General features: G+C 54.3%; 2 protein-coding genes across 3 annotated transcripts; one reads left to right on the top strand and one right to left on the bottom strand.

Annotated features, from left to right (window-relative positions):
- Window positions 1–1,867: 1,867 nt before the first annotated feature.
- RRP1 (ribosomal RNA processing 1) lies at window positions 1,868–19,490 on the bottom strand. 2 transcript variants are annotated; one of them, XM_045196257.3, is made up of 13 exons: window positions 19,267–19,490; window positions 18,259–18,341; window positions 16,966–17,023; window positions 14,806–14,891; window positions 13,080–13,141; window positions 10,265–10,340; window positions 10,107–10,171; window positions 9,695–9,873; window positions 5,286–5,365; window positions 4,527–4,624; window positions 4,256–4,275; window positions 3,208–3,321; window positions 1,868–2,232 (listed from the first exon to the last, which is right to left on the bottom strand). In XM_045196257.3, the coding sequence occupies exons 1-13, from the start codon at window positions 19,397–19,399 to the stop codon at window positions 2,000–2,002; spliced, it is 1,287 nt and encodes a 428-aa protein (XP_045052192.2). In that variant the 5' UTR covers window positions 19,400–19,490; the 3' UTR covers window positions 1,868–1,999. The 2 variants fall into 2 exon arrangements, with proteins under 2 accessions (XP_045052192.2, XP_024417789.2); XM_024562021.4 differs by having other exon boundaries at window positions 10,265–10,394; window positions 19,267–19,488.
- A 2,975-nt stretch (window positions 19,491–22,465) lies between these two features.
- Window positions 22,466–26,113, top strand: CSTB (cystatin B). Its single transcript, XM_024562005.4, has 3 exons — window positions 22,466–22,652; window positions 25,218–25,319; window positions 25,734–26,113. The coding sequence occupies exons 1-3, from the start codon at window positions 22,572–22,574 to the stop codon at window positions 25,860–25,862; spliced, it is 312 nt and encodes a 103-aa protein (XP_024417773.1). The 5' UTR covers window positions 22,466–22,571; the 3' UTR covers window positions 25,863–26,113.
- The last annotated feature ends 386 nt before the right edge of the window (window positions 26,114–26,499 follow it).

Below are 26,499 nucleotides of genomic sequence, written 5' to 3'. Positions count from 1 at the left end.
CCACCTCCCGGCCCAGCGACCCCACTCCCAGACCCGCAGCCGAGACACAAGGCGAGCACACTCAGAAACCTGCACATGCGTGTTCGTGGCAGCATTATTCCCAGGAACCAGGGGTGGGGAAAGCAGGAGGGACAGCCCCCATGGACAAAAGAGTAAACGTGTGGCCCGGCCCCACAACGGAACGTCGCCCAGGCACGAGAGGAGCGAGTTTCTGACCCCTGCTGCCACATGAATGCTGAACATGTACTGAAGGAAAAAGCAAAGCAGCCAGACACAGACCGCCACACACTGTAGGACCCCAGTTATCCCGAAGTCCCACCAGGGAACCTGTAGACAGAAAGACGAGTGGTCGCCGGGGTGGGAAGGGCGACGGCTACAGATGTCTCCTGGGGTGAAAGTGTTCTAGAGTCGACCGCAGTGACGGTCACACAGCTCGGAACACAGAGAAGCACCGCCTCGTTCGCTCCAAGTGGGCAAACGGCACGGTATGTGAGCTACTTCTCGGTGAAGTGTTTTTAAAAGAATACACAGAAATAAAATCAATGCTGACTTCTGAACACAAGCTTTCCTTGAAGGACAGTGGCTGGTGGTCACGTTCAACTTCCTCCCAGGGTTTCAGCACCCGGCCCGGCGAGCGCGTTCCTGCTGGGAGAAGGGCCGCCAAGTGGACAGAGCACCTGCCGTCCGTCACGGGCAGCCGCTGGCGCTCCGCCAGTTATGTCGCCATGCCAGGAGCGCCATGTGGTCACACGTGGCTACAGATCAGTCTGAGGGGAGGGCTCTGGCTAGGGACTGCCATCAGCCCTGACAGCTCCCGCACTCCGAGATTTCTGTGCTGTGCCTCTTCCCTTGCTTCGTGAGCAAAGGAATCTCACCAGAAAACAGAACTGTGAGTCGCTCCGGGGAAAACGAACTGTGAACTCCCTTGATGACCCTGCTGCCACACTCCCTTCTTCCTGTCCCCTAACCTTGCCCCCAAGCCAGCCCCACTTGCCCAGCAGCTACACCAAAAGGGGGTCATGGTGCTGGCTCCGCCTGAGGGAGGAGGGATGTGCTCAGGCAGCAGGGACTTGGGTACTGGGGTCCAGGTCCCTCCTGTTGGCCTTTCAGGGAGGTCCCCTCACTGGGCTCACCCACACGCCTCGGCCCAGCAGTGGCCCAAGCGCAGGATGTGGGCTAAACCCAAGATAGCGCCCCCTGTCACCTCTGCAGCCACAGCCGCAGCACTGCTTGGAGGCCAGTGGGAGCCCACACCGCACCACGCCACGTTCCTATTTCCCGTCTGATTGAGATTCTGGGGCCAGGGGCTCCTCACAGCACACTCGGTCCAGCAGGTGCCCTGTGACGGCACTCCGGCCAGGGTCGGACGCGGAGCTGCTCGGAGCCTCCAGGATGACCACAGGGCTGAAACCAAACTTGAAGGCACTGAGAGACTCTGCCCACTGGACGCCGACCTGGCTCGTCCTCAGAGGACGAGGGTGAGCAGAGCAGCTGCCCTTCCCGCCTTGGGCACGTCAACCCAAAGCACAGGGGTCCACTGCCAACTCGTACTTGGCCTCCTCTTCCAGGGCTTGAGAAATACTGTATAAACAGATTTCCCCACACAAATGGGTCGGACACGTAAACCCTATTCGGGAACTGGCCCCTGTCAACTCACCCCCCAGACATGTCCCGTGTAGGCGCAGATGGGCAGGGCTCCGTCTCCAAGAACCGAGAAGTACTTTATTTACAGCCGTCCCACCAGCTGGCTGGCCCTCTGCCTTGCCAGGGAGAGCTGTTCGCAGGGAGCTCCAAGTTCAGGGTTCCCGCCTAACCAAGGTCAGCACAAAGCAGCGCTCTCTGGGGCATGAGTGACAGCCGACCTCACTCAGTGCTGAGCTTCTGACTGTGTCCAGAGCCTTGGGAATGGCCCACCCGACCCATCCGCTCGTTCAGCAAGGCGCGGACTGGGAGGACCCACGAAGACAGCACTGTCCTGCCCAGGCCGGGCCTGGTGGCATCATTTCTTGCTCTTCCGCATCCGCTTCTTTTTTGTGTCTGGCTCCTGAGAGCCATGTGCCTTCGCTCTGGCCCCTGCCTGAGGCCGCCGCCTCCTCTTGCGTCCCCCTCTCCTGCCATGGCCCCCACACTGCTCCTGGGGTGCAGCAGAGTCAGCCCCCGCGCCCTGCCGCTGCCTCGTCCTCTCTGATCTGGAACTCGGGTCTGCACTTGGGTCCTCCTGTTCACCTCTCCCTAAAAAGGCAAGGCCACGTGAATGGGGGGCGCAAAGGCCTGGCTGGGCTGCCTCACATCAACACTGACTGACGGTGCCAGCCCCAGGGCAGCACAGAGCACACGGCAGCACCAGACACAGAAGCTCCGACAGCCTCAGGAGCAGACACCCAACAGCCGGCCAAGGGCCTTGCACCAGTGTGGACGTGCTGGCTCCCGACACCAGAAAGGTGGCCTCAGAAAGAGCAGCGTGAGGCCAGGATCAGGGCAAAGACGTGCCAGAGGGGGCGGGCTCAAGCTCAGTGCACTGGGGGCTGGAGGTGACGCTGGTCAGAAGGGAGAGGCTCAGAGAGCAGGGCTAGGAGCTATCACCCAACCTGGTGAGCGACAGAGCTGTGAGGTGGAGCTTGGGGGCTGGCGCCACAGGGCCGGGAGGGGGAGGAGGGGGATAACAGGAAGGAGGGTGGCTTGGGACAGGGCAGGGGCGAGTCAGGAGCCCCTCCCCGGCATAGCCCCTTTCTACTGCAGCAGGCAGCCCTGAACCTCAGTGGTCTGCAGTGGGCGTGGGGCCTGCAGTGCCAGCAGCACAGAGCAGCCCTCAGTGAAGGCTGTCACGCTCTCGCCACACTGGTGCGGACAAGCTGAGCAGGCAGGGAACGGCGGGAGGGGCAGAGGAAAGCCTCTGAAATCAAGGGGAGCACAGCGAGGTGAACTGTGTGGGAGGACGTCGAGGACGCCGAGCAGATGGGTCAAAACCCACCAGGTGCGCACAGACCAAAGGTGGAAAAGGATCGGAAGCAGCCACCCAGACTGAAACTGCAGGCAGGAGGGAGGAAGATAGCGAGTGGCCCCCGGCAGTCAGACAAGCCCGAGGCCAGCACTCGGGCAGGAAGTAGGGAGCGCGTGTGCAGGCCAGCTTTGGGGAGACAGTGCAGGCGTGTTCCCCGTGACAACCGCTGTGAAAGCCCCCACCCCGTCCGCGGGCAGGGGTCCTACCCGTCTTGCTCTGCAGCCGGGACTTGGGCAAGCGCTTCTTCGCCTTCCTCTCGCGCCTCCCTTCCAGCAGTTTCCTATAGGCCTTTTCCGGAATGTCATCCTCAGGGAAGAGGCCTACGGACCGAGGCAAACACACGGTCAGGGGCCCAGGGCAGGCCCGGGTCGGCTTTGCATGTGCTGCTCCACCAGACACCGGTAAGCAGCCCCTCCCTCCCCAAGCTCCAGGCCAGCACTGTTCCAACGCCCACCACAACTCAGCGAGCTCAAAACCACGGTCAGCACGACACAGAAGAGCCTCTTACTGAAGCGTTTAGGACACGCCATGGCCCCACTTCTTAAAAATGCTTATGCCGGGGAAGGGCTCGAGAGCTTTCTAGGGCAGTGGACAGGGTTCGAGTGTCAAAGGCTGGTGCAGCGGTCAGACCCTCGGATGCTCAGTCTCCGTTCATTTCTCCATCTGTAAACCTCACCTCAAAAACACTGGACTTCGGTTCACGATGAGCACGGGTATTTAGGGTCCGGCCTCACAGAGGGAGGGGAGCTCAGTGGGCAGATTTGCAATGAAAGCAAATGGTGAAATGCAGATGGTAGGGTTGGGGGTGGATGTGCAGGCCCTCAGAGTACAGCCCTTTCAACTCCGCTACGCGTGTGAAAATGTCGGCAGCGAAACGTCAGGGAAAGGACGCTGTGTCTCTATCATAAACCTCCAGAAACCTGTCCGCAGAGTGAACCGTGCCAGTCCAGCCAGCCGCATGCTGCAACGTGGCCGTTGTAGACCAGTGGCCTCAGCGTGCCCGGGAACGCCCTAGAAGTGCAGGCTCTCGAGCCCCAGCCGCCCCAGACCCAGCACTGAGCACTCTCATGCTTAGGCTGAGAACCACAGCGCCAAACCAAGAGGAGCTGCAGAAGCCCCGGCCCGCCTCTCTCCCAAAGAAGCAGAGGCCTGTCTGCAGACTGTTCCTGCCGCGTGTGCGGGCGAACCCGTGGTCCAGGGCTCTCCTGAGAGAAGGGGAGAGAAGCCTTCGCCTTGGGCCGGCCCCGTGCTCACCTTCGGCGAGGTCCTGCAACCTGCAAGAACGAGAGACGGTTGCTCCCCATGGCTGCGGCTCCCAGGAAGGGGCGAGGGCACACCAGAGCAGGCTGCACCACCCCCACTCCTGCCTCCGGTGCCGGCAGCAGAGTGGCCACCTGCGGGCCCCCCCCAGGCCTGCGCGCTGAAGCTGAGGACTGTCCCCTCCCCCCAGCTGAAGCCACCTGAGAGGGAAGGGGAACCCCGGGGCAGTGGGAAGGACAGGCCACCCCCTCAGAGAACCACTTACTTCCTGATCACCTTGTAGAGACGCTTCCTATTCAGAGAAGGGGTGCTCTGCTGACTGGCCGCTTCGAACAGTCTGTTGGCCACAGCCTCATAGTCAAACTGTTTCACAGAGAGACACCATGGAGGCGAGGGGTCAGCCACCACCCAGGGGCTGCCAGAACGTGAACTGAGCAGGGAAAAGCCCCTAGGCCACAAGGACACTCCCTGACGTCCCCCTGCTGTCCCCTCAGCGAAGGTGACCATCTGCAGCTTGCTCCCGGGCAGTGCCGCCCCACGGCAATGTGATGGGGAGCGAGCCCCTCTGCAGACTTGCCCTCTGGTGGCCACATAAAAACAAGTAAAATGACTTTTGACAAACTGTATTCAACCCAAGGTATCTAAAATCCGTCTAATTCCACAAGCAACCTGTATTTTAAAGTTGTACGTATTCCACACTCCCCGTTCACCTGAAGTCACAGGTCCTGCCCGATGACCTGACTGCCCCTGGGCCCGTGCTACCTCCTCCGCCCAGCACCCCGGGCAGCACCGCGGACAGTCCTGGGGCAACCGACAAACAGCAAAGCCTCTGACCCCAGTCTCCCGGTCCCTGGCCCCATTCTCAAGGACAGTGTTCCTGCAGATGGGAGGACCCCGAGTCTCAGCCAATGGCTGCCATCCCCACTCACAGCACCTCTTCCCCACCAGCTCCGCCAGCTCCTGAATCAACAGCATGGTGGAGGGCAGAGGCCGAGAGCCCAGACCACGAGCCCAGGCCACCCACCTGAAGGACAGTGCCAGCTCCATCCTCGTCGTCTTCGGCCCGCTCCTCACACACGCCTGGGTCCATCCCACAGAAGGAGCCTAGAACAGAAGGGCTCCATGAACTCAAACACACACCCTGGTGTCGCAGGCCTCAACACACGCCCTGGGAACCAGCCCCACTACCTAGGCAGAGCGCACCGGTACAGTCTGGGGAGCCCATGGCATGGGACGGTGGGGCACCCCGAGAGCCTCACGCTGGGGGAAGCAGGGCCACCACAGGCCTGGAAACAAGGGAGATGCCTCAGACGATGAAAGGCCTGACCAGTCCTCAAGGACTGGAATTAAGAGGAAATTATGAGGGGGTCTCGTAGGCAAATGTGGTATCAGAAGCTCCCGAAGTGAGGAGGAAGGGCAGCTCGTTCAGCCACAGGGCAGGCCTGTCGGACACAATGTTCCAGGTCGCGTGGGGCTGTGATGCCACTGCCGACAGAAGGAAACTTCCAGACCACAGGTGGCCACAAGGGTCAGGCGTGTGTGGCAGAGAATGAGGACAGAGGCACTCAGGTGCTGAGAGTGAGAGAGAGGGGCAGGTGGGACACAGGATGGCCAGAGAGCATGCTGGGGTGGGGGAGGGGGCCAACTAGTAAGAAAGACGAGAAGCAGTCCAGCGAGGGCAGCCGAGGGCATTAAGAGCTGGAGGAGAGCTCTGACGTGTGGCTCAGTGGGTCGGGCGTCGTTCTGCAAAGTGAAAGGTCACTGGTTCGGTTCCCAGTCGGGGCATGTGCCTGGGTTGTGGGTTCAGCCCCCGATTGGGCTGTGTATGAGAGGTCAAAGAGTGAAGTTGGATCCTTCCCTAACACCACATATAAAAATTAACTCCAAACAGATCAACGAGCCCTGGCCGGGTGGCTCAGTTGGTTAGAACGTCATCCTATACACCAAAAGGTTACAGGTTCGATTCCCGGTCAGGGCACATATCTAGGTTGCAGGTTTAATCCCCTCTGCAGTCAGAGTGCCTATGAGAGTCAACCAATCGATGCTTCTCTCTTCCTTCCTCTCTCTCTAAAATCTATAAATATATCTTCAGGTGACATTTAAAGAAAAACTGGATCAACCACCTAAATATAAACCTAAGCCAATAAAACTCTTAGGAGAAAACAAGGTAAAAGTTTTATGCCACTGGATGTGACAACAGTTTCTTAGATGCGACACAAAAGGCAACGAGAGAGCAAAACAGACGAGACGGACGTAATGAAAATTTTACATGTCGTGCGCTGAGAGAGACCACCGGTGGAGTGGAAACAGGACTCAGGGTGGGAGAGTCCTCCACAAAGCATGCATCTGGTAAGGGCTGGCATCCCGAATACAGGGAGGGCTCCTTGGTTCACCAAGACAAACCAGGTGAAAACCAGACAAAGGACCTGAATACACCTTTTCCCAAAGGAGATAGGCGAGTGGCCAGTAAGCACATGAAAAGATGCTCCCCGTCGATAATCATCAGGGAAATGCAGCTAAAAACCACACCAGATACCACCTGGCCCCCACAGGGTAGCTGCCGTGAAAAGTAAACAGAAAAGGACCAGCGCCGGCAGCACCTGGAGAACACGAGCCCTCGTGCACTGCTGGTGAGAATGAGAAGTGGGGTAGCGGCTGTGGAAGAAGTGGTGGTTCCTCAAGAAACTACAAACAGAATCACCAAGGGATCTAGGGACCCCACTTCTGGGTACATGCCCAGAATGACTCAAGGCAGGGTCTCAAAGAAAAACACTGCAGGCCCCACCCAATCCGATCTCAGGGCGTAAATTCGGGGAAACATAATGGGTGAAGACCGGAAGCGGAGCTGCCACAGTGTCGACCAGCGACTCAGCACAGGGACTTTGGGAGAGGTGTTTACCATGGTCTGCCCAGAGCTGGGACGACACGGAACAAACAAGGTAAGTCTGGTGCCTTGGAAAGCGTGAAAGCTGCCGGTGAGCCCTACTCCCCTCTATCAGGGGGAGTAACTGAAATTAATGAAGCTCATGCCGAGAGCCCAGGACTCGTCAGCAAATCTTGTTGTGAGGATGGCTGGCTGATCCAGACGCCCCGAGTAACCCTGCAGAACTAGGGGCTACGGAGTGAAGACGCGTGTGGGAAATGTATGCTCTGATGACGGGTGAAAATGGACCCCCTAAATAAAGGAGTAGGAAACAATCTAGCATGGTTGTTTCAAATTAATGGTGGACAGAAGGTTTAAAATAGCAACTTTTAGTAACATTAGCAAAAAAAGAAACAATTACACTACTGGAAGAAAACACCCTTTAACTTTCTAATGAGTGCAGATTAACATTCTAACATACTGTGCATTTTTTTCCACAGCACCCTATAATTTTTAGGCTTGGTTACACTATAATATTCAGAATTCCTGAAATTCTCTGTGGTAAGATCTAGTTATAAAAATGTGATTCAGCCCTGGCTGGTGGGGCTCAGTGGATTGAGCGCCAGCCTGCAAACCAAAAGGTTGGGTTTGATTCCAGGTCAGGGCACTTGCCTGGGTTACAGGCCAGGTCCCCATTTGGGGACATACAAGAAGCAATCGATTAATGTATCTCTCACACATCGATGTTTATCTCCCTCTCTTTCTTCCTCCTTTCCCCTCTCTAAAAATAAATAAATAAAATCTTAAAAAATTAAAAATTTTTTAAAAAGTGATTCAGAGGCAGACTCATAGATGGAGAGCAGGTGACAGCTAGTGGCAGGGAGGGACTGAGCAAAAAGGACAAAGGACTCATGGACATGGGCAACAGTGTGGTAATTGCTAGGGGGAGGGGGTATAAAGGGACTAAATGGTAATGGGAAAATATATAATAAAGATTAAACAGGAAAAGATAAATTAATTTTAAAAACTTATGTGATTCAAGGATAGCACTGCTACCTAAGCCTTCCACAACACTGTAACTTGCTTACATTTGTCTTCATAGTTGGGTCAAAACACTCAGTGACCTTTCTACTGGTAAGCACTGGCTCTGAGGAAAGCTTTTGTTAGTCTTGCTACTATGTCAAATGATGAACGATACTATCTCAATTTTGCAACATATTGAGTTTGATTGTGCTATTTTCATACAGTGAGGCAACAATCTTGCGGCAAGAATGTTTCATAAAACATTCTACTTGTTCACTAAAGAGCTGAGCTGTATACCCACATTCACAGCATCATCACTCACACGGAGGAAATGTGGAAAGAACTCCTGTGCCCGTCAACAGATGAGCGGGCAAGCATACGTGGCCCACGCACACAATGGACACTGCTGAGCCTTAAAAAGGAACAACACCCTGCCACAGGCTAAGACATGGGTGAGCCTCGAGGACACTAGGCTGAGTGGGGTAAGGCACAAGACAAGTACTGTATGACCCAGGAACACGAGGTCCGTAAGGCAGTAAAATTCACAAAGGTGGCTAGGCAGGGGGTCGGGTGCCAGGGGCTGGGGGCGGGGGGGGGGGGGGGGGGGCACCGGCAGTTCAGCGGGGACAGAGCCTCCGTTCAGGAGGAAATGTTCTCAGCTGGACAGCGGTGACGGCCGTGCAACAGCAGGAACGTGCTTGACGCCAATGAACTGTGCGCTGAAAAATGACCGAAATCGCAAACTCTGTTACGTGTATTCACTGCCCCAAAAAGTCAGGGGTGAGTAAGGGTCCCGAAGCTGGTGAACAGTAATGCTCCTGACACAGCCACGGGCCACGATATACAGTGCACACAAGGCACAGGCCACCAAACAGCAGCTGAGGTCCCGCAAGGACCCACATCAGCAGCAAGCCTGGCCAGGCCAGCCCCCCCAGCCCTGCAGCGGGCCGTCCACTCCAGGTACGTCCCCGTCGCTCACTCGTTCACTCACGAATACAGAAGTCCGTTTGTTCGTTCAGTCATCCACTCTGTCCAGACCCCTGGCCTCTGTGCCAACTGATGCTCTTGGCCTGCGGGTGCAACTGTGATGGACAGAGCTCCCTGTCCCAGTGAAGCCAACATACAGTGGGGAAGACAGGCCTGGATCAATGAGCCAGAGACTTATGTAACTGTAAGTGACCTGTGCCAGGAAGTGCGACGGCGAGCGAGTGAGGCGGGGTGGGGGCTGGGAGGCTACCCGTTATGCAGGGTGGTCAGGGTAGGACACCCAGAGTGACAGAGGGCGGGGACCAGCAAGATGAGAGGAGCCAGGGGAGTCAGGACAGTGACCACAAAGGGAGGGCTGGGAGAGCAAGTGACGTGTGCGCTTGTTCATAAAGGACGCCCTGGCTGCGGGCCGAGCATAGACTTCGGGGGCAAGGGCAGAAACAAGGAGACCAGACAAGAGGTGAGTGCAGGGATCCTAGGAGATGCACCGCTGGCTGGAACCAGGGCAGGCTGGCCCAGAGGTTGTGGGCACATCCTACCGAATGCACTACCATCCTCACCTTTACGTGGCCTCTCAAACAGCTTCTCGGACGGCATGTCCTCTTCCTCCTCATTGCCCTCTGACACCTCCCCTTCCTCCTCCTCCTCCATTTCATCCATTAGGTCTTCGATGGCAAGCGGGGCCTGTTCCACGATCATTTCAAAGATGCCTCGAGTGATGTTATGCAAAACCAGGGAGCTGAAGGGCAGGCAGGCACGAAGGCAAGCAGTGAGGCGGGACTCGCAAGGGGAAGAAATGCTAACTCCTGTGACCGTCTCTCCCCACCTGCCGCCACACAGCCCCTCTGGTGAAGCTGTCACAGGGCCCAACTCATCCCTCTCCGCAGAAGAGGTCAGCCACTCCCCAAGGCAGTTCCCTGAAGGGCTCAGTGAAAAAGGAGAGGCCAGCCAGGAAGAGCCCCTGCCACTTACTCCTTAGTCTGGGCAGCGATTCTGCAGAAGGGATCGATGAACTTGAGGTTCTGGTCTGCTGTCAGCTACAGGGGAAGTTAGATGGGAGCTGCCTCAGTCCCTTATTCACAAACACACAGGGAGGGGGGCTCCACCGCCAACCCCGCCCAGCCCCTCACCTCGGCGGCGCCCACTTTGGCAAGCTCCTCCAGGAAGATCTCGATGAAGTGGCTCTTCACCCCATTGGGGGCCTGGCTGTCAGGGTGCAGGATCTCAGTGGTCAGCAGCTCCAACAGCTGCTCAATCTCTCTGAAGAAGGAAATGGCCAAGTACAGCGGCAGCCACAACAGGCACCAGGGCATGGGTGCGCTCGACCTGCGTGGAGCAGACGCCCCACCCTCTAATAGGCCAGTTTTTGACCGCACACAGGTCCATCCCAGCACAAAGGACCCTTGCAATTACTGATTTATGTGGCCTTGCCTCTGGTGTTGACCAGAGTATACGGCAAGGCTGAAGCTCAGCTAGAAGCAGGAGACGTGTAAGCACTCACAGGCCTTCCGCCTGGCCCCCAAACGAGTGCGGGGGAGAGGCCCCGTGCAGCAGGAGGGTCAGGGGGCCACCACCACCACATCTCACATCCCTCCCTGCTGTCCTCGCTGGGGACTGCAAGGGAAGGCAACCAGACACAGCGAACACCAAGAAAGGAGACGGAGTCCACAGGAGGCGGGTGAGCTTGCCCTGGGGCCCTGCTGCACTGAGTGCGTGGTCCCTGGAGGTCTCGACAGACCTCCTCTGGCATGTTAGTTTCCGTGGCCTCAGAGGCCTGGGCTTCCAGGTCAGAGAGCTCCAAGACCAGGCTCCGAGACCAGTGGTGTAGGTGCACCTGAGCTCCTGGGCTCCTGGTGACACATGGTCCCTACACCTGGGCTGGAAAGTGGGCGTTCTTTGAGACGCTGCCTGGATGATGTGGGTGCAGCCACAGTGGGGATGCACCAGCTAGGGAAGGAAAAGTGATGCTGGAGAGAAACGAGCCACAGCCAGAGCAGGTGCAAGAGCTCTCCTCCGGGGCTGCTGCTAACGCTAACGAACACTTACCAAAAACAACCTGGTCCCAGATGCTATACTGGGACAGAGGAAGGGCAGAAGCATAACACCGACGCACTGGTCACCCCAGGGCACCTGGAAGGGCCAAGTGCTTCAAAATGATCTCTGTGCTGAACTACTAGTAACAGCGAGCACGAAACTACCTCCGTAATAAATAATAAACCAATAAAAAGTTAGCTAGAATACAGTTGTCTCTTTAACATTTAATTCTGCTTCAGCAACACAGCCCAAGCTCCTGAAAATGAGTGAGCCCCCTGGCCTCAAGGTCTTCATGGGGACTTAGGGATGAAAACCACTCAAAAAAACAAACAGCCCTAGCTCGTGTAGCTCAGTGGATTGAGTGCCTGCCTGAGAAACAAAGGGTTGCTGGTTTGATTCCCAGTCAGGGCACATGCCTGGGTTGCGACAGGGTCCCCAGTGGGAAGTGTATGAGAGGCAATCACTCACTGATGTTTCTCTCCCTCTCTTTCTCCCTCCCTTCCCCTCTCTAAAAATAAATAAATAAGATCTTTAAAAAAGAAAAAAAAACCCCTCGAAACCAGAGGCACTCCTGCCCCAACAAAAAATCACCCACAAGGATTCTGAACTGAGAAAAATTCCAGTAACCACAGTCCAATTCCAACTAATCCTTCTTACATGGAGGGAAAAGTGGGCCGGGCCCTGACCTGTGAGGCTCAGTTGGTTTGGGCATCATCCCGCAGAGCGAGGGGCCCATGTCTGGGTTGCAGGCCTAGTCCCCGGTTGGGGCACGTGCAGGAGGCAGCCAATCGATGTTTCTCTCTGTCTTTCCCTCCCTCACCCTCTCTAAAAGTAAGTAAATAAAATCTTAAAAAAAAAAAAAGTGGGCCAGGAGCAGCATTTTGCGACCTCTGCGTTCTGGACCACACCTGATGCACTAAGCGGCACTGTCCGGCGCAGCAGCGACCCTAACATATGGGGACCAGGTTTAGTGTCCGTGTGCTTGCAACAAACTCCTTTTACGTACACTCCTAAACTATAAATCAGTCAAACTACATTGTTTCTAAGTCCCTTGCCTCCTGCCCCTCCCCCCAAACCACACGGAACGCTGCCTGACACGGACGTTTCCGGCGCGTCACCGGTAGGATGGAAAGCGGCCTCGCACACACCACGTCTGGTGCGCACGGAACAAGGCACCATCTTAAAGATTACCTGCTGGGTTGGAGTTGCTTTTTAATGTCTTACAAGTTATCTGAGTTCTTCACACTGAACATACATCACTCTCAAAATTAGAAGAAATTATAAAGAAACCAAATATAAAATGAATTAAAAAAATATTTAAATGTGAACATTCAGAAATCCACTTAGCGTTGTGGAACTCAGACTACCCCACCCCGGGAGCTTTGGGAACCTGCTCCCCACAACCTGGACACAGAGCTTCTGGCCACGCAGCAGGAGCCCCTCCCCATCCCCTGCTTGGTCCCTGGGGTCTTAGGGAAGGACTTGAGGAGAAGTAAGACCCAGCAGAGCTCCGCCCCCGCCCACTGGGCACAGCTGCTCTGCCGGTGGCAGCAGAAATGCAGGCCCCTTGCAGTCTGGGGAACACAGGTTACCACACCACAAGCACCACTGTCAAAAGAAGTCTGGACAAATTAAGTATTTCTAGAACTGCGAACAATGACCAGTAATAACAGTGCTAAACACACTAACACAATAGATATTATAATGAGAGGACTCAACTCTAACTCACAGAACTTACCATCGATGTTGAAAACAAACACTTCCGTGAAAACATGCAAACTATAATTTTTAAAACACCTTCATTTAAGCACCATTGGGCCACCCTTTAACGTGAAGACCGACATCTCCTAACAACAAATAACTCGGAGAGACCGCTGAGCAGCAGCCTCAGGATGTGCTAAGAGCACTGACCTCTCTTCCCATCCGCGCATCCTCAGGGCCGTCAGGGACTCCTTCAGGACCAGCCGCATGAGCTGTGGCACAGAAGCAGACTGTTAGGGGATGTTTTCCTAAGGATGGCTTCCCCAGACGGCCCCTCCGCCCCATGGCCACCTGTGTGCCCCAAACACACAGCAAGCCCCCAGAGCTGTTGGTGGACAGGACACCAACACCTCAGAACCCTGGTTCCGGACACTGCGCTGCTGCCCCAATTCCCAAGTGCGCCAGAAGTCAGGCTCACACAGGACACCGGGGCAGCGCCTTGGTCAAGAGCTAAAATGGACCGGTCCCAGCTTCAGCAGTGAGAACGGGGGTGATGCACAGGCTCCCCACCGGAGGCACAGACCCCGGGAAACAAAGTCTGACAACCGAGAACATCTGCTCCCCACACCAGAGAGAAAAGGTTTCCTCTCTCTCTGCTCTCTGTGTGGTAAACCCTGCCCCTAAGGCTCACCGTGCAAACCCAGCCCCAACGCCTGCCCTACAACCCCCAGCCCCCAGTACAATGGTTCGCCACATTCCTGGCCCGGCTTTCCTACCTTCTGCGTATTAACCCAGCATGCCTGCAGAGGGTCCAGTGGTAGGGAAAGGCAAAGGAAGACAGGACAGAGCACACCCAGCAGCCAGGCCTCCACTGTCCCATGTCCTACATTGGGGCACCCAGGAAATGGGCCTTAAAAAGCAACAGAATCCATCCTACCTAAGGCTTAGGCCCAGTGCACGCACCTAAGGGCAAGAGTGTGCAGGCTCCCATAAGAGCTCCTCTGTCTTACAAACCTGAGGTCGGTGCAAGTGCAAAGCCGGGCCCTGGGCCCTGCTCCCTGGCCCGCTGCCTTGGCGTCCACCTCCTTCCCTCCTCTGCTCTCTGCCTGGCCCACCAGCTTGCCCGCACTTTACATGGTATGGCATACAGTGTCCGCATAACCTCGGCCCAGGCCTGAGCAGGTGGCCGATCTGACTGACAATCACGAGTCACTGCAGCCCCGAGGGACCTGCTGCCTTGTTCAGTGTGCCCAGTGGGTCACCTGCTCCCACAGAGCAATGCTGTCCCTTCATCTGGACGCTGTCCCAAGTCCCAGTGAACACGCTATGGAACAGGAAAGCAGTTCAACCGGGCGGATGGAGACAGGCATTTCTGAGGAAAATCAGTAACCGAAATCCACAGGAAAGCAGCACCGGAAGGAGGAAGAAAAGGGGGTTCTGCATATGACAGGTGTGTCACTGTCCTCGCCCAGAAGAGGCCGTCTTCAGAGGCTGGCAGCCCACGCGGCGCAAGGGCCTCCACCGAGGGCACGAGCTCCACACAGCTCCGCTGCCATGCACGGGCTTGCCCCCAACTCCCCAGGCGGGCAGTCTTAACCTCCTCCGCGGAGCTGAAAGTGTGTGTGGTGTCTCCGGGACTGAAGTCCTTGCCCATTTGCCAGCCCTCAGGAACGGGACAGATACTGCACAGCCCTAGGCACGCGCACCCTGAACAAGACCCGGGCTCCCTGAACGAGCCACCAGGCTTATGGGTCCCAGTGGCCACCCTCCCCAGGAGCCCTCACCTCTGCCAGCTGGGGCAGAAGGCTCAGAAGCCAGACCCAGCTACGCCGCAGCCACAGCTCCCCCTGACTCCACAGGACAACACGATGGGGTGCTGGGCGCTCAGACCTGCCCCCCACCCCCGCCCGCGCCGGCACTGCAGGGGACCCCTCACCATGTAGAACTTGTCCAGGCGCAGCCTGTCTATGCCCGTCCACTCGCGATTCATGGTCTGCCAGAAGGTCTGAAGGAACAGGAGCTCTGGAAGGGAAAAGGGCCAGAAGAGAATCGCAGAAGAACACGGAAGCCGCTTTGGGAAGTGAGGCGAGAGAATATGAAGAAACGCAGTCAGGATGTCACGTGCCACCAAACCCTGGGGTCCTCAGTCCGAGTTTGCGGGGCTGTGAAGCAGTGCCACCAATCTGGCTTCCTGATGGGGCTATGAGGGACCTCAGAGAGACAAGCAGAGCTCGCTGTGACCCTGACCAGCAGCCACATTCTCTGAAGAACAGGTGCAAAGAGCAGGCAAAGCCACGGGCAAGAAAGGAGGCTGTTCAGGACACTTCCTCCCTGGGTCCTCGCCGCCGCCCCCCCACTCCCCCACCCCTGGCTGGGGCCCTGCCCAACACCACGCCTGACCTCGCTGCTTGCCCCACTGGCTGTACTAACCCATCAAGCACAAAACCCTACTGGCAACGGCCATGCTGGAGTGCCAGGGGCCGAGCTGTGTTCCTCAGACTCCTGTGCTGAGGCCCTAATTCCCAGACCCTGGAACGACTGTATTTGAACTTAGTCTTTAAAGAGATGATTAAGAAATGGTCAGCCCTGGCTGGTGTGGCTCAGTGGACTGAGTTCTGGCCTGCGAACCAGAAGGTCACCGGTGCAGTTCCCAGTCAGAGCGCATGCCTGGGTTGTGGGCTGGGACCCCAGTTAGGGGCACGTAAGATATAACTGACCGGTATTTCTCTCACACATTGACATTTCTTTCCCACCCTTCCCCTTGCTCTAAAAATAAATAAATAAATAAAATCTTAAAAAAACAAAAAGAAAGAAAGAAATGAGCAGTGGCAGCTCACCCTGGGCTGACCCCCAGACCTGTCTCCAAGGCCCCCTTTTCTGACTTCTCAGTGAGCCAAAGCAGCCCACCTAGGCTCTCTCCTACTGCTTCTTCTGTCCTAAGCCCTTCCTTGTTTCACTGTCCCAGCTTTAATAAATGTACTCTCATAATCAAAAAAATAAATAAATCAAATACAGATGTAATTAAAATTAGTAGAAGGTCACTGGTGTGGGCCCTCACCAATCTGACTGGTGTTCTCAGAAGAGGAGACCGGGACACAGACACAGGGGAACAACGTCGGGAGGACACAGGGAGGAGACGGCATCTACATGCCAAGGAGAGAGGCCTCGGGAACCGACCCTGCCCAGACCTTGACCTCTGACGCAACGCGGCGTCTCTAATCCCCTGTCACAGGCTTCTCCAACAGCAGATGGTCGGATGCTTTGGTAATGGACGGGCCTGCGTTCACTGATTCACTCAAGTGCCACCAGGTCACACTCTATACTGGCCTTTTGCTGAACACAGAAACTCTTCTGCAGGTTCTTAGGAGGCAGAAAGTATGGAGGAGAGCCAGGGTGAGGACTGAACAACATAAAAGTACGGAGAAGAACGACCCACCTCCACAATCACTCCAGTGCGGTCAGAGACGCCCCAAGTTCAGAAAGCAGCACTTGCGCACCTCCGCCAATTTCGGCCCTTTGCCTACTTAACCTCACCAAACTAAACCCACCCGTGCAGTTTAAGCCTCGCCAGCACTGGTCCTAGTGCCCATGCCAGTGACACTGCCCAGCCCTCGCTACCCTCAGGGCAGCGTGGCAGGGGGTCGAAAATGCTGGTGCCCAGGCCCCACCCTCAGTGCTAGACTTAAGGAGACCAGGGTCTGGACACCAAGATTTGTAAAGACCACCAAGTGACCCCAACAGGCAGGGAGCAGAGTTGCAAACTACTGACCTTGGTCAGAACGAAAATGAGTTAGAAGAGCCCACTGAGGAACTTCACAACGTCCAGGTGAGAATCAAGCGGCCTGGCGATACTGCGTTACATTAGCTTGCGGTTTTACTTTCAAAATGTCAGATACCAGCCCTTTAGACTTTTGAGCTGGTGTATTTTAGGTAAATGAGTTAACCCGTGTTGAAGTGTTTCCCACAGAAGCACCAGCAGAACCAGCTGCAGTAGGGGCCTCTCTCCTGCTCTAGATCTTAGAACCCGAGCTTTCTGAGTGTGGGAGCTGCCTGACTCCCAGCGAGTCTGGCCTCACCAAGGAGTAAGGATACTCACGTGCCTCTGTGGTCTGAAACGCGTGGATGAGCTGCGAAATGGTCCTTCCTAGTTCCTCCTGTGCAGGAAAAGTAAAAAACTCCCTCAGCCCCTGAAGAAACGTGATTTTACAACAACCAGCAACAGAAAGACTAACACAGTCAACTGTCCGCTCGGCTCGAGAACAGGCTCCACTGGCTTCTTCAGCCCAGTGTAGGTGAGGTTTGCAAGCTACAGCCCTGCTGTGAAAGAGGCCTCCCCCTCGCCCCCCGCCAGCCGGGGCCAGTAGAATCTTGCAACGAGGGCAGTAACTGCCTTCACGATCAAGGCTGAGCCCTGAGCAACAGAGGCTGATCGTCAAAGGAGGGGACAAGTGAAGGCACAATAGGGCAGGGAGCCTCAGGACGTCAGCCACCTGACCAGCAGAAGAGGGGGCCAACCAGACCCCTGTAAATTACTCACTGGCCCCGCACCAACTACTGCACTTGCTAAACAGGCAATGCCAGAGCCTCCCAGAGGCTCCAGTATAGAAGGCGTGGGCCACAGCACAGGAATCTGCATTTTAAACACCACCCCCACCACCCAGGGAATCTGGAAGAAGAGTAAACAAGTCACACTGAAAAACACTGCTATAAAAAGGTTAGCATTTTAGGGCAATAAAGCTACTCTGTGAGATACCATAGGGACAGACATAGGTCATTACGTATTTGTCCAAACCCACAGAACACACACCACCAGGGGTGATCCCTCAGGTAAGCCATGGACTCTGGGTGACAATGATGTGTCCATGTTGGTTCATTAACAATAACAAATGTGCCATCTGGTGGGGGATGTTAATACCAGAGGCAGCTACACATGCGTGTGAGTGCAGGGGTTGGGGGAGAGGAACAGAAGGTAATGGTAAACGTCTGTGCCTTCCTCTCAATTTTGCTGTGAATTAAAACTGCTCTAAAAAATGATGTTTATTTCTTAAAGACAATAAAAAAAAGCTACAAGAGAAATCTGTGTCTCGGAAGACTTGGACCCTCCCCTTTGGTTTCCAACATTTCAGGGCTCAGTCTGGGACGTCTTCCAAACAAAAGACATAACCCAGGCTCCACCCACTGGAGGAGGACCTGCCTGATGACCACCTGTGAGGCTGTAGGTGTCACAGCACGTATAGGGCTCACTCTAACCAAAGGCTGCGGCCCTCTGCCCAATTAAAAGAAAAAAGAGCATCACAGCTCTAAAGCTTCACCCAGGGACAACCACACGCCCATCTGTCCTCCTACTACCGCTTCTGCTGCGGCTTCTTCCACCCTCCCACACACTCACCTGGAGAAGCGGCTTGTCCTGCATCCACATGCAGTAAAACAGTCCCTTCCACACCTTCAGCAACTCGTCATGAGTGAAACCACCTGCACCAGAAACAGCAACACTCAGACTAAGTGAGCCCAACCTTTCAGCGCTAGGAACAAAGCCAGAGAAATATGACTGCCTGAACCAGACCAAAGTCCTGTTACTGCAAAGGTACCCTCTCAGGCCATCCTCCTAACTCACTACCCCACTCCTAACTCCTCATTCACTGGGCCTGTGACTGTAGGGACACCCCAGGGAACTACCATTTCATTCTTCCAGTACAAATCTACAAGCATCAGGCACCGTACTCCACTTTGGGGGACTCAAGACTGAGAGTCACCATTGCCTGAGCTGGACGGTGGCTGGCCACACAGGTGAGTTTGTCAGTGATAAGTCGTCCGGCGTTACACGTGGGAGTTTGTGCACTTTTCTGTGTTATTATACGTTAAATTTCAAAACAAAACGTTGACTCATCAGGCTAGTAAGGCAGGGAAACATATAAAATCACTCGAAATATTTACTGAGTTCCTCACTGTGTCTGGCACCCTGATCCATGAGCAAGGGTTCTCAGACTTCAGCACTAGCACTGGAATCACTGGGAGAACGTCTTAACACAGCCGCTGAGTCCACCGCCAGTTTCTGATTCAGCGGAGCTCCGATGAGACCAAGAACCGGCATTCCTACCAAAGGGCCAGGTGATGCTGAGGCTGCTGATGGCGCACGACGCTTTGAGCACCCGTTACAGAGACCAGCTAACAACCATGTTCCTGCCCTCGGGGAGAGCACACTACAGTGGAACTCACACGACAATCCAATAATTATACAAGGAGAACTACAATGACAAATGCCGCGGGGGGGCACTGTAAAGCACCGCCCGCAGGCCTGCCGGGCCACATGCAGGCTCCACGCGGTTGGGAGGACACCCAGCCCGGCCCGCCGCCGCCCGCGGCCGCCCCCCGCCGCCCCCGCCAGCCGCGCGCCAACCTGCAGCCCGCTGAGTCTTGGCCACGATGTATTTCCGGAGCTTCCTCACCGCCCGGTCCCGGGTCACCTGCTCGTTCCCTGCCAGGCGCTGCGCCAGCTGGATCTCAGGGGGGAGCTGCACCCGCGGAACCATGGTGGCCGCCCCCAGAGCCCCCAGTACCTGCAACCGCGCCGCTAGGCCTGGGCGCGCTGTGTGACGTCATCTCACCGCGCCCGCCTCGTCCAGGCGCGCTAGTGACGTCATGGGCCCGCGCCGGCCTCGCCCGGACCGCACGCTATTGCCGCACACAGGCCGGACTGGCAATGACGGCGCTAGACCTTTGGAGTTAAAGGGAGATCACTAAGCATGTGCCCGCCTTTTAGGTGGGACTGTGGTTTAACCTGACTGTTGACAGAGGCTCTTTTTTTAGCAAAAAATACCAGCGAGCACAGGCAGAGGAATGGTAGAATTAGACAAAACCCTGTGCAGCCCCAGTGAAACTTTGATTCAGACGAAAATGGCAAAAGGACTGAAAAAGGTGGTCAGGGACAGGGTTTACAGGAATATCAGAACCCCTCTCCGTCCCTCCTCAAATGGCCTGTCACCGCTGGCATGGGCGCCCCCTCCCACGCAGCAGCATCACTTGTGGGCAGTCTAGGGTGACCCTCACTCAGCTTTCAGGTCTGCACCCTGGCTTTCAGGACAGAGGAAGGCCGCAGAGGTGCAGAAGAAGACAATCACTACCCCACTCGCTCTGGGGCAGTCCGCAAGACTACTGTCCTGATAGCTTCAGAGAGTTAATGTCATGGACGAAGGAATGAATGAATGTGTATATGAAGGAGAGGATATACAAATGCATATAAAAATCTTGATTAGATTCCGGTTCAAAGAAAAAGCTATAAACATCGTCTTGGGGGCAACTGGGAAAGCTTGCATGTAGACTAGATGTTAGGTTACAGTGCAGAATAATTGCTTATTTTCTTAGGTGTGTCTGTTAGTGTTTATGTTTATGCAGAATGGACTCGGCAGACTTTTTCTATAAAGGACCACGTGTCAGGGAACTCCAAGCCCAGGCTTGTTGACCCACTAGGCTAGGAGGATGCAGCGCTATGATTCATTATGGCAAAAGGATACAAAGCAAAATCAGCACAGGAAAAAGGCATGGGGAAAGAGGTCAGGGGACACCAGGAGGAAGCTTCCAGAATCCTCTCCAGGTGGAGTCACACAGGCCATGCTTCACTCCCCAGCAAGGACCTGTGATGGGAGGGAGCAAAATGGAGAAACATACTTCTTGTACATCAGTGGGCACGGGATAGTTAACACTGAGCATTTACAGGAAATAGAGTGGCGTGTGGGCAGTAAGGTAACAGAGCTTTTGGGTCATCCACTGGTGCCATTGTAATTATGGCTGCAAAGGGCCTGGAAAAGAAAGCCACTCTGACATTTCAAAGGTATGTTATCATAAATGCATAAGAACAATGGACAGGGCTTACTGAAGGTAAAGATTGGCCTTTCGCTAAGGAAGCTGTATGCCTACGACATGATTACTCACTACCACCTGCCCAGCCAGGAATTTATGATCTGGTCACCCTGTGAGGTTCCTTTCAGAAACTAAGCTTTCAGGCCTGCCATGTAGTCCCATGAGCTTGTCAGGTCTGCTATGTAGTCCCTTTTTTGTTCACACATTCATTCATTTACTTATGAGTGAATTGTGGGGGGCTTTCCTTCCCCTCTCCCCAGGGTTCAACCACATCTGGTATCCCATCCCTCCCTTAAGTTACAGACCAGTCTCTTCCATGGCAGGTACCTGAAAGGCTTGCTTCCCCCACATACCTGCTCATGGGCCACTCCCCACTGGTGCTTTCCACTGGAGTCCCCCAGGAGGCAAGACTGGGCGTGTCCGGCAGCCAGCACGGGGGGTGGGGGGGAGACGCCCAGCATCCACTGGGATGCAGCCCTGGAGTGGGGGAAGAGGGTGCAGCTGGAGCGTCACTCCCACCCCAGCCTGAGGCACTCAGAGTCATCTCATCACTGGACTCCTTTGTGCCTCTTCTGTTTACCCATGCCAGCCCTTCACTATGTCCCTGGGTCACTTACTGGTGACATCCAGAGTGGCTGGCACAGGGGGGTTGCTAGGCTGGGCCTTGTAGATGGGGGATACAAGGTGGTCCAATGCACTCAGGAGTGAGATCGGGCAGAGCCTGCTCCTAAACTCTAGGATGCCCTGTCAGCTCCTGCCCCTTTCCCCCAGCTGCTCCTGGTGCCCACTGGGCACAGGCTTCTCTCCCTTCTGTTCTCTGCAGCTCTCAGGTCCAGCTCCCACTTGTCTCTGGGTCCCCCCACCCCAGTAATCTGTCCCGCATGGGGCCAGGGCCACTCAAGGGCTTCTCCAGGGCCCATCCCCACCCCCATCCCTACCCACTCCACCTGTAGGGTGACCCCTGATCTCCTCCAAAAGCCCACCCACCCCTGCTTAAAAATATAGCCCCCAATTTATCCTGCAGGGCCATGCCCATCCCAGTGCCAGAACAGACCCCCTCTTCTCTGCAGAACCCACGCCCACCCTTCTTGGGACCTGGGGAGCAAAATGGAGAAACACACACTCCTTGTACATTGATGGGTACAGGAGAGTAGCATGTCCCCTGCAGGGCCACACCCACTCAAGCAGGCTACCCACCCTGTCCCCTGCAGGGCCTATCGGAGAGGGAAAATTTCCCCTTCTTCCCTTCTAGGTTCTTTGGCTGGTCTAATAATTAAATTGATGTGGGACAGATTAACAGGAGAAAAACAAATTTAATTTCATTCATAAGAAGCCCCATAAAGATATGCGATCCAAAGGCTGTCAAGCAGCTTAGGTCTGTAACCATCCAGAGCTGAGGGCCAGATTCAGGTCTGCGGAGAGGAAGGCCAATCCATGGAAGATGGGAAGAGTGGATGCTTGGTAGTCAGATGTCTGCCCTGAGCTGCAGGTGAGCCTCCGGTTGAAAATAAATAAATAATATACATATTACATATATATGTATGTTCATATACATATATTGCTCTCTCTCTGAACCAGGTTCCCTATCTAAATGCTTTCAGGTACTTAAGGGAGAGGTGAAAGTTCCCCCGCCACCCGGCCTCAATGCGCCCGCCCCTCACCTATCTCTCCCCACCCGACTTCTCCCACTAGGCGGCGCCCTCCCCCCCTCGCCCCACCCTCCCGCGGTCCCGCCCTCGCGGCACGTGACCCCGCGGATTTAGGGCGGAGGGCTGTGTGCGCTCCTTGCCACACTTGCCATACGCTGTTCCGCGTCTGCTGCTGCTCTGTTCCCGCTGCCCCACCATGAGCGGAAGAGGGATGATGTGCGGTGGGTGCTCCGCCACCAAGCCCGCCACGGCTGAGATCCAGGCCATCGCCGACCAGGTAGGTGGGCTGTGTCCTACCGAGCCCGGGTCGGTCTAGTCCTGTCCGCGGAGGGGCAGCGCCCCGCGGGACGCAGAGAGCCTGGCTGAAATGCGCGCACTGCGGGCGTGGCCGGTGGGGCTAGGTTGGGACAGGGACAGAAGGGCATCGGCGTCTCGGGACCGAGCCAGAAAGCGCTCAGGGGAAAGGGCCTGGCACGTCGGCCCTCAGGCGGTTAAGGAGAAAACCAGAGACCAGGAGATGGAGCAGGTGGGGTGGAAGTTAACAGTGAACCTGGGGAAGGGTATGCAGCGATCCTAAACTCATACTCCTTGTGTACGTTTGAAATTATCTCTAAATAAACATTTTAAAACAAAACAGAAACCAGGCAGCGCTTCATTCCTGTGCCTCAGTTTCCTTATCTGTAAAGTGGGCATCACTAAGGTGCTTTCACAGAAGGTTCTGGGGAAGGTGGAATGGTAGGACCACAGGAAGGCTTCGGGAGAAGACGAAAACCAAAACAAACATCTTTCTGCTGTAAGTCCCCTCTCCTGCTTTTTCTTCCCTAACCCGAGGGAAAACCCCCCAATCTTTGCCCTGGTGGTTTAGACCACCTGACCACAGCACAGGCTGGTGAGTCAGTCCCATGAGACTTCAACAGACAGGAATTTGCAGGGACTGCATGGTGAGCCAGCTTGGAGGTGCCTCCCCCACACTGCTCAACGGCTCTTCCTTGCGTTTCTGATTTCCCAAGCTTAAGAAGGGCAGGATGGGCTTGCCTTGTTCCTCACCAGTCCCTCCCTCCCACCTGAGCTGCCCAGAGTACATTCTCCTTCCCATTCTTATTCCGGGAAGGGCCCCTCCCTGAAGGTGCTGGGTGGCCACAGTGACTCATTTGCTTGTGATGAGAGGGTGGCCCCCCTTGGCTTCCCGCAGCTAGCCTGCCTCCTGCAGCTGCCTTAACTAAAATCCTCTAACCTTCTAGAACTAGTCTAGTCACTCCAGCCAAAGCCAACATGCTCCTGTGCCTACTAATTAATCTAGATAGCAGATTAGATTTTAAATTAAGAAAAAATAAATTTAAAAAACAAACCTGCTTTCTCCTTCCTCCATAAAGATGCTTGGTTAGTAAGAAGGCAAGATCCTGGGAGGTGGGATTGAACCAAACACGTGATTGATTCCTGTTTGAGATTTAGGGTTAGGATCAGCCTCTGCCCAAAGGCATGACATTCTTGGGAGATCATCTAAAAATGCAGGGCGGCACCCTTTACCTGCAAAGCACTTTCTCTGCCGCCTTCTCTGTTCCAGGAGAATTTAACAACAGCCTAAGTGCCCAGTAGGGGGAAGTTAAGAGAATTAAAGCACACCTGTAAGATGGGAGATTAAATCTAAAATTAAAATTAACTTAAGTTTAACATTGTAAACTATTTTAAGTTTTTAATTTAAAAAAGTAACTATTTGCATGTTAATTCAAAAAGGAAAAACAGGGTGTAAACCTATATTGAGTTGACCAAAAAGTCTGCTTAGTTTTTTCTGTAAAATAAAAGATACATTTTTCATTTTCACCAATAACTTCAGTGATTTTGATATTCTGAGTGTATCGGCTATCTCCCATTTGCTATAATGTTGATTGTTCTCAATTGCCGTCTTGATTTTGTCGCTGTCAACTTCAACTAGTCTACCGGACTGTGGAGCATCATCCAGCAGGGAATCTCCAGCATGAAGCTTTGCAAACCACCTTTGACACATTTGGATCAGTCACAGCACCTTCTCCACACACGGCACAAACCTGTCTTTGTGTTTTAGTTGTGTTTTCACTTTTCTTGAAATAACAAAGCATATGCCAGAAATGTTGCCTATTTTCTTCCATTTTCAATATTAAAATGGTTACACAAAAATTCACCAATTTTAATGTTTTTTTAAATGCATGCTGATATGACAGCTGTTACAATCTGACCTAACAAAATTGATTCGAATGAAGTTAAAGACAACTAAGCGCGACTAGAGTCACCTTATGGAAAAACACCAAACGAACTTTTTAGCCAACCCAATAGTATCATAATGGTGAAAATGTAAAAATTTCCCACACCTAGAAAAGAAAAGGCAAGTGAGATACTGAAATCATTCCTTTGAAACTTTGGTGGAATTAAGGAATTCTTTGCCGTACTTTATCATGAGTGCGAACAGTTCAACATGTCTTCTCCGTTGCAAGGAACAGTCGCATCGTAGAAAATCTATAAAGGGCCCTGGCTGGTGTGGCTCAGTGGATTGAGTGCTGGCTTGGGAACCAAAAGATTGTCCGTTTGATTCCCAGTCAGGGCACATGCCTGGGTTGTGGGCCAAGTCCCCAGTAAGAGGCACGCGTGAGGCAACCATACATTGATGTTTCTCTCCCTCTCTTTCTCCCTTCCTCTAAAAATAAATAAAATCTTTAAAAAAATTATTTAAAAAAGAGAAAATCTGTAAAGGGTGGGCCTTAGAGGTCAATTTGTAACATTTAACGTGAGGTAGAAAGAAGCTCATGCGTCAGTCACTTACTCTTACAGGAAGGGAGCCACTGAGTTTTCCCTTCTGTCCCACCCCTAGGTGAAGTCCCAGCTGGAGGAGAAGGAAAACAAGAAGTACACCACTTTCAAGGCTGTGGAGTACCAGAGCCAGGTGGTCGCAGGGATGAACTACTTCATCAAGGTGCAGTGTCAGCTACATGGGTGCACCTGCAAGACCTGGGTGGCGGGGGGCTTGTAGGTGCCAGGACAAGGGTGTTAAAGGGGGTCCTGCGGCAGTCCCCGGCTTCAGGGCATGTGTCCCTTCTAAAATGATGTGCATGCACCCATGCAGGCCTCTGTGGAGGAGGGGACTGAGCCTTCGGGCAGCTAAGGGCTCTGACGGAGCAAACGTGGGGTGCCAAGGGTGCTGGTTGGGGTGATGGGTGTCTGCTATGTCCGAGGGAGGAAGATGGGAATCTCATCAACTTAGGTGCTGATGTCTGAAGGGACATGGCCTCTACGCACCCAGGGGCTTTCTCACATGGTCCAGGCGAGTCCGGGGACTTGAGGTCAGAGGTAGCACCTGCCTCCCTTCCTCACTCGACTCTCTTTGCAGGTTCAAGTTGAAGATGACGACTTCATACACATTCGAGTGCATGAAAGTCTCCCACACGAAAAGAGTCCCTTGGCCTTGCATAACTATCAGACCAACAAGACCAGGCAAGACAAGCTGACCTATTTCTAGTTCTGGATTTTGAACGGAGCCCGTTGTCCATGTGGTCTTCTGTCCTCTTTGATTATGTGTCTGTAAACATAAATGACCAATGTCACTACACTGTGCCACTTTCATGGAGGGGCTATTCCGTACCAGTCTGGTGTCTGTTTCTGGCTTTAATAGTGTGATTTTCCTCCCAATCAATGGTCTTAACTAAATTGCTTTCAAGGAGGGCTTAGGTTAACTCCAAATACATATATTTTTAAGTCTTTGCAAATTTCCTACTTTGTTCTGGATTTTTTTTCTTCATCTGAAACCATAATCACCATATAGAAGTGTTCAGACGTGTTTACAAAGTCCTTTCACAGCCACGCGCTGGCCTGAGCTGGGCTGAGACCCCCTCCACCTGAGGAGGAGAGCCCGGTGAGATCGCTGCAGGTCACAGCCAGGGGGTGGTAGACCCAGGATTCCGGGAGTCTGTTCCCACCACAGGTTCTCACACTGCTGCCTGGACTCGGTGTGCTGTCTCCAGGCCTGGTTTGCCCCAGGACTAAAAAGAGTCACGAGAAGCCAATTTTAGATCGTTAGCTCTAGATGTGCTCACAGTCACACACTACGTTTCCGTAGCGATCCACAGGTGCACGGACATTGCAGGTACCGAAGTGTT

The sequence above is a fragment of the Desmodus rotundus genome, chromosome 2 (assembly GCF_022682495.2).
Source record: "Desmodus rotundus isolate HL8 chromosome 2, HLdesRot8A.1, whole genome shotgun sequence".
Taxonomy (NCBI): domain Eukaryota; kingdom Metazoa; phylum Chordata; class Mammalia; order Chiroptera; family Phyllostomidae; genus Desmodus; species Desmodus rotundus.
Note: the sequence above shows the minus strand (reverse complement) of the source record. Positions and strands in the feature narration are given on the sequence as shown.

What these genes read in the sequence shown, in the direction of transcription:
- RRP1 (XM_024562021.4), bottom strand. Translation starts at nt 19,399, where the DNA reads ATGGTTCCGCGGGTGCAGCTCCCCCCTGAGATCCAGCTGGCGCAGCGC. An exon ending in CAAGACTCAGCGGGCTGCAG is followed by an intron (nt 18,342 to 19,266) that starts GTTGGCGCGCGG and finishes TTTCTGGTGCAG; the next exon opens with GTGGTTTCACTCATGACGAG. An exon ending in GAGCTGGCACTGTCCTTCAG is followed by an intron (nt 4,625 to 5,285) that starts GTGGGTGGCCTG and finishes TCTGTGAAACAG; the next exon opens with TTTGACTATGAGGCTGTGGC.
- CSTB (XM_024562005.4), top strand. Translation starts at nt 22,572, where the DNA reads ATGAGCGGAAGAGGGATGATGTGCGGTGGGTGCTCCGCCACCAAGCCC. An exon ending in TCCAGGCCATCGCCGACCAG is followed by an intron (nt 22,653 to 25,217) that starts GTAGGTGGGCTG and finishes TCCCACCCCTAG; the next exon opens with GTGAAGTCCCAGCTGGAGGA. An exon ending in GGATGAACTACTTCATCAAG is followed by an intron (nt 25,320 to 25,733) that starts GTGCAGTGTCAG and finishes CTCTCTTTGCAG; the next exon opens with GTTCAAGTTGAAGATGACGA.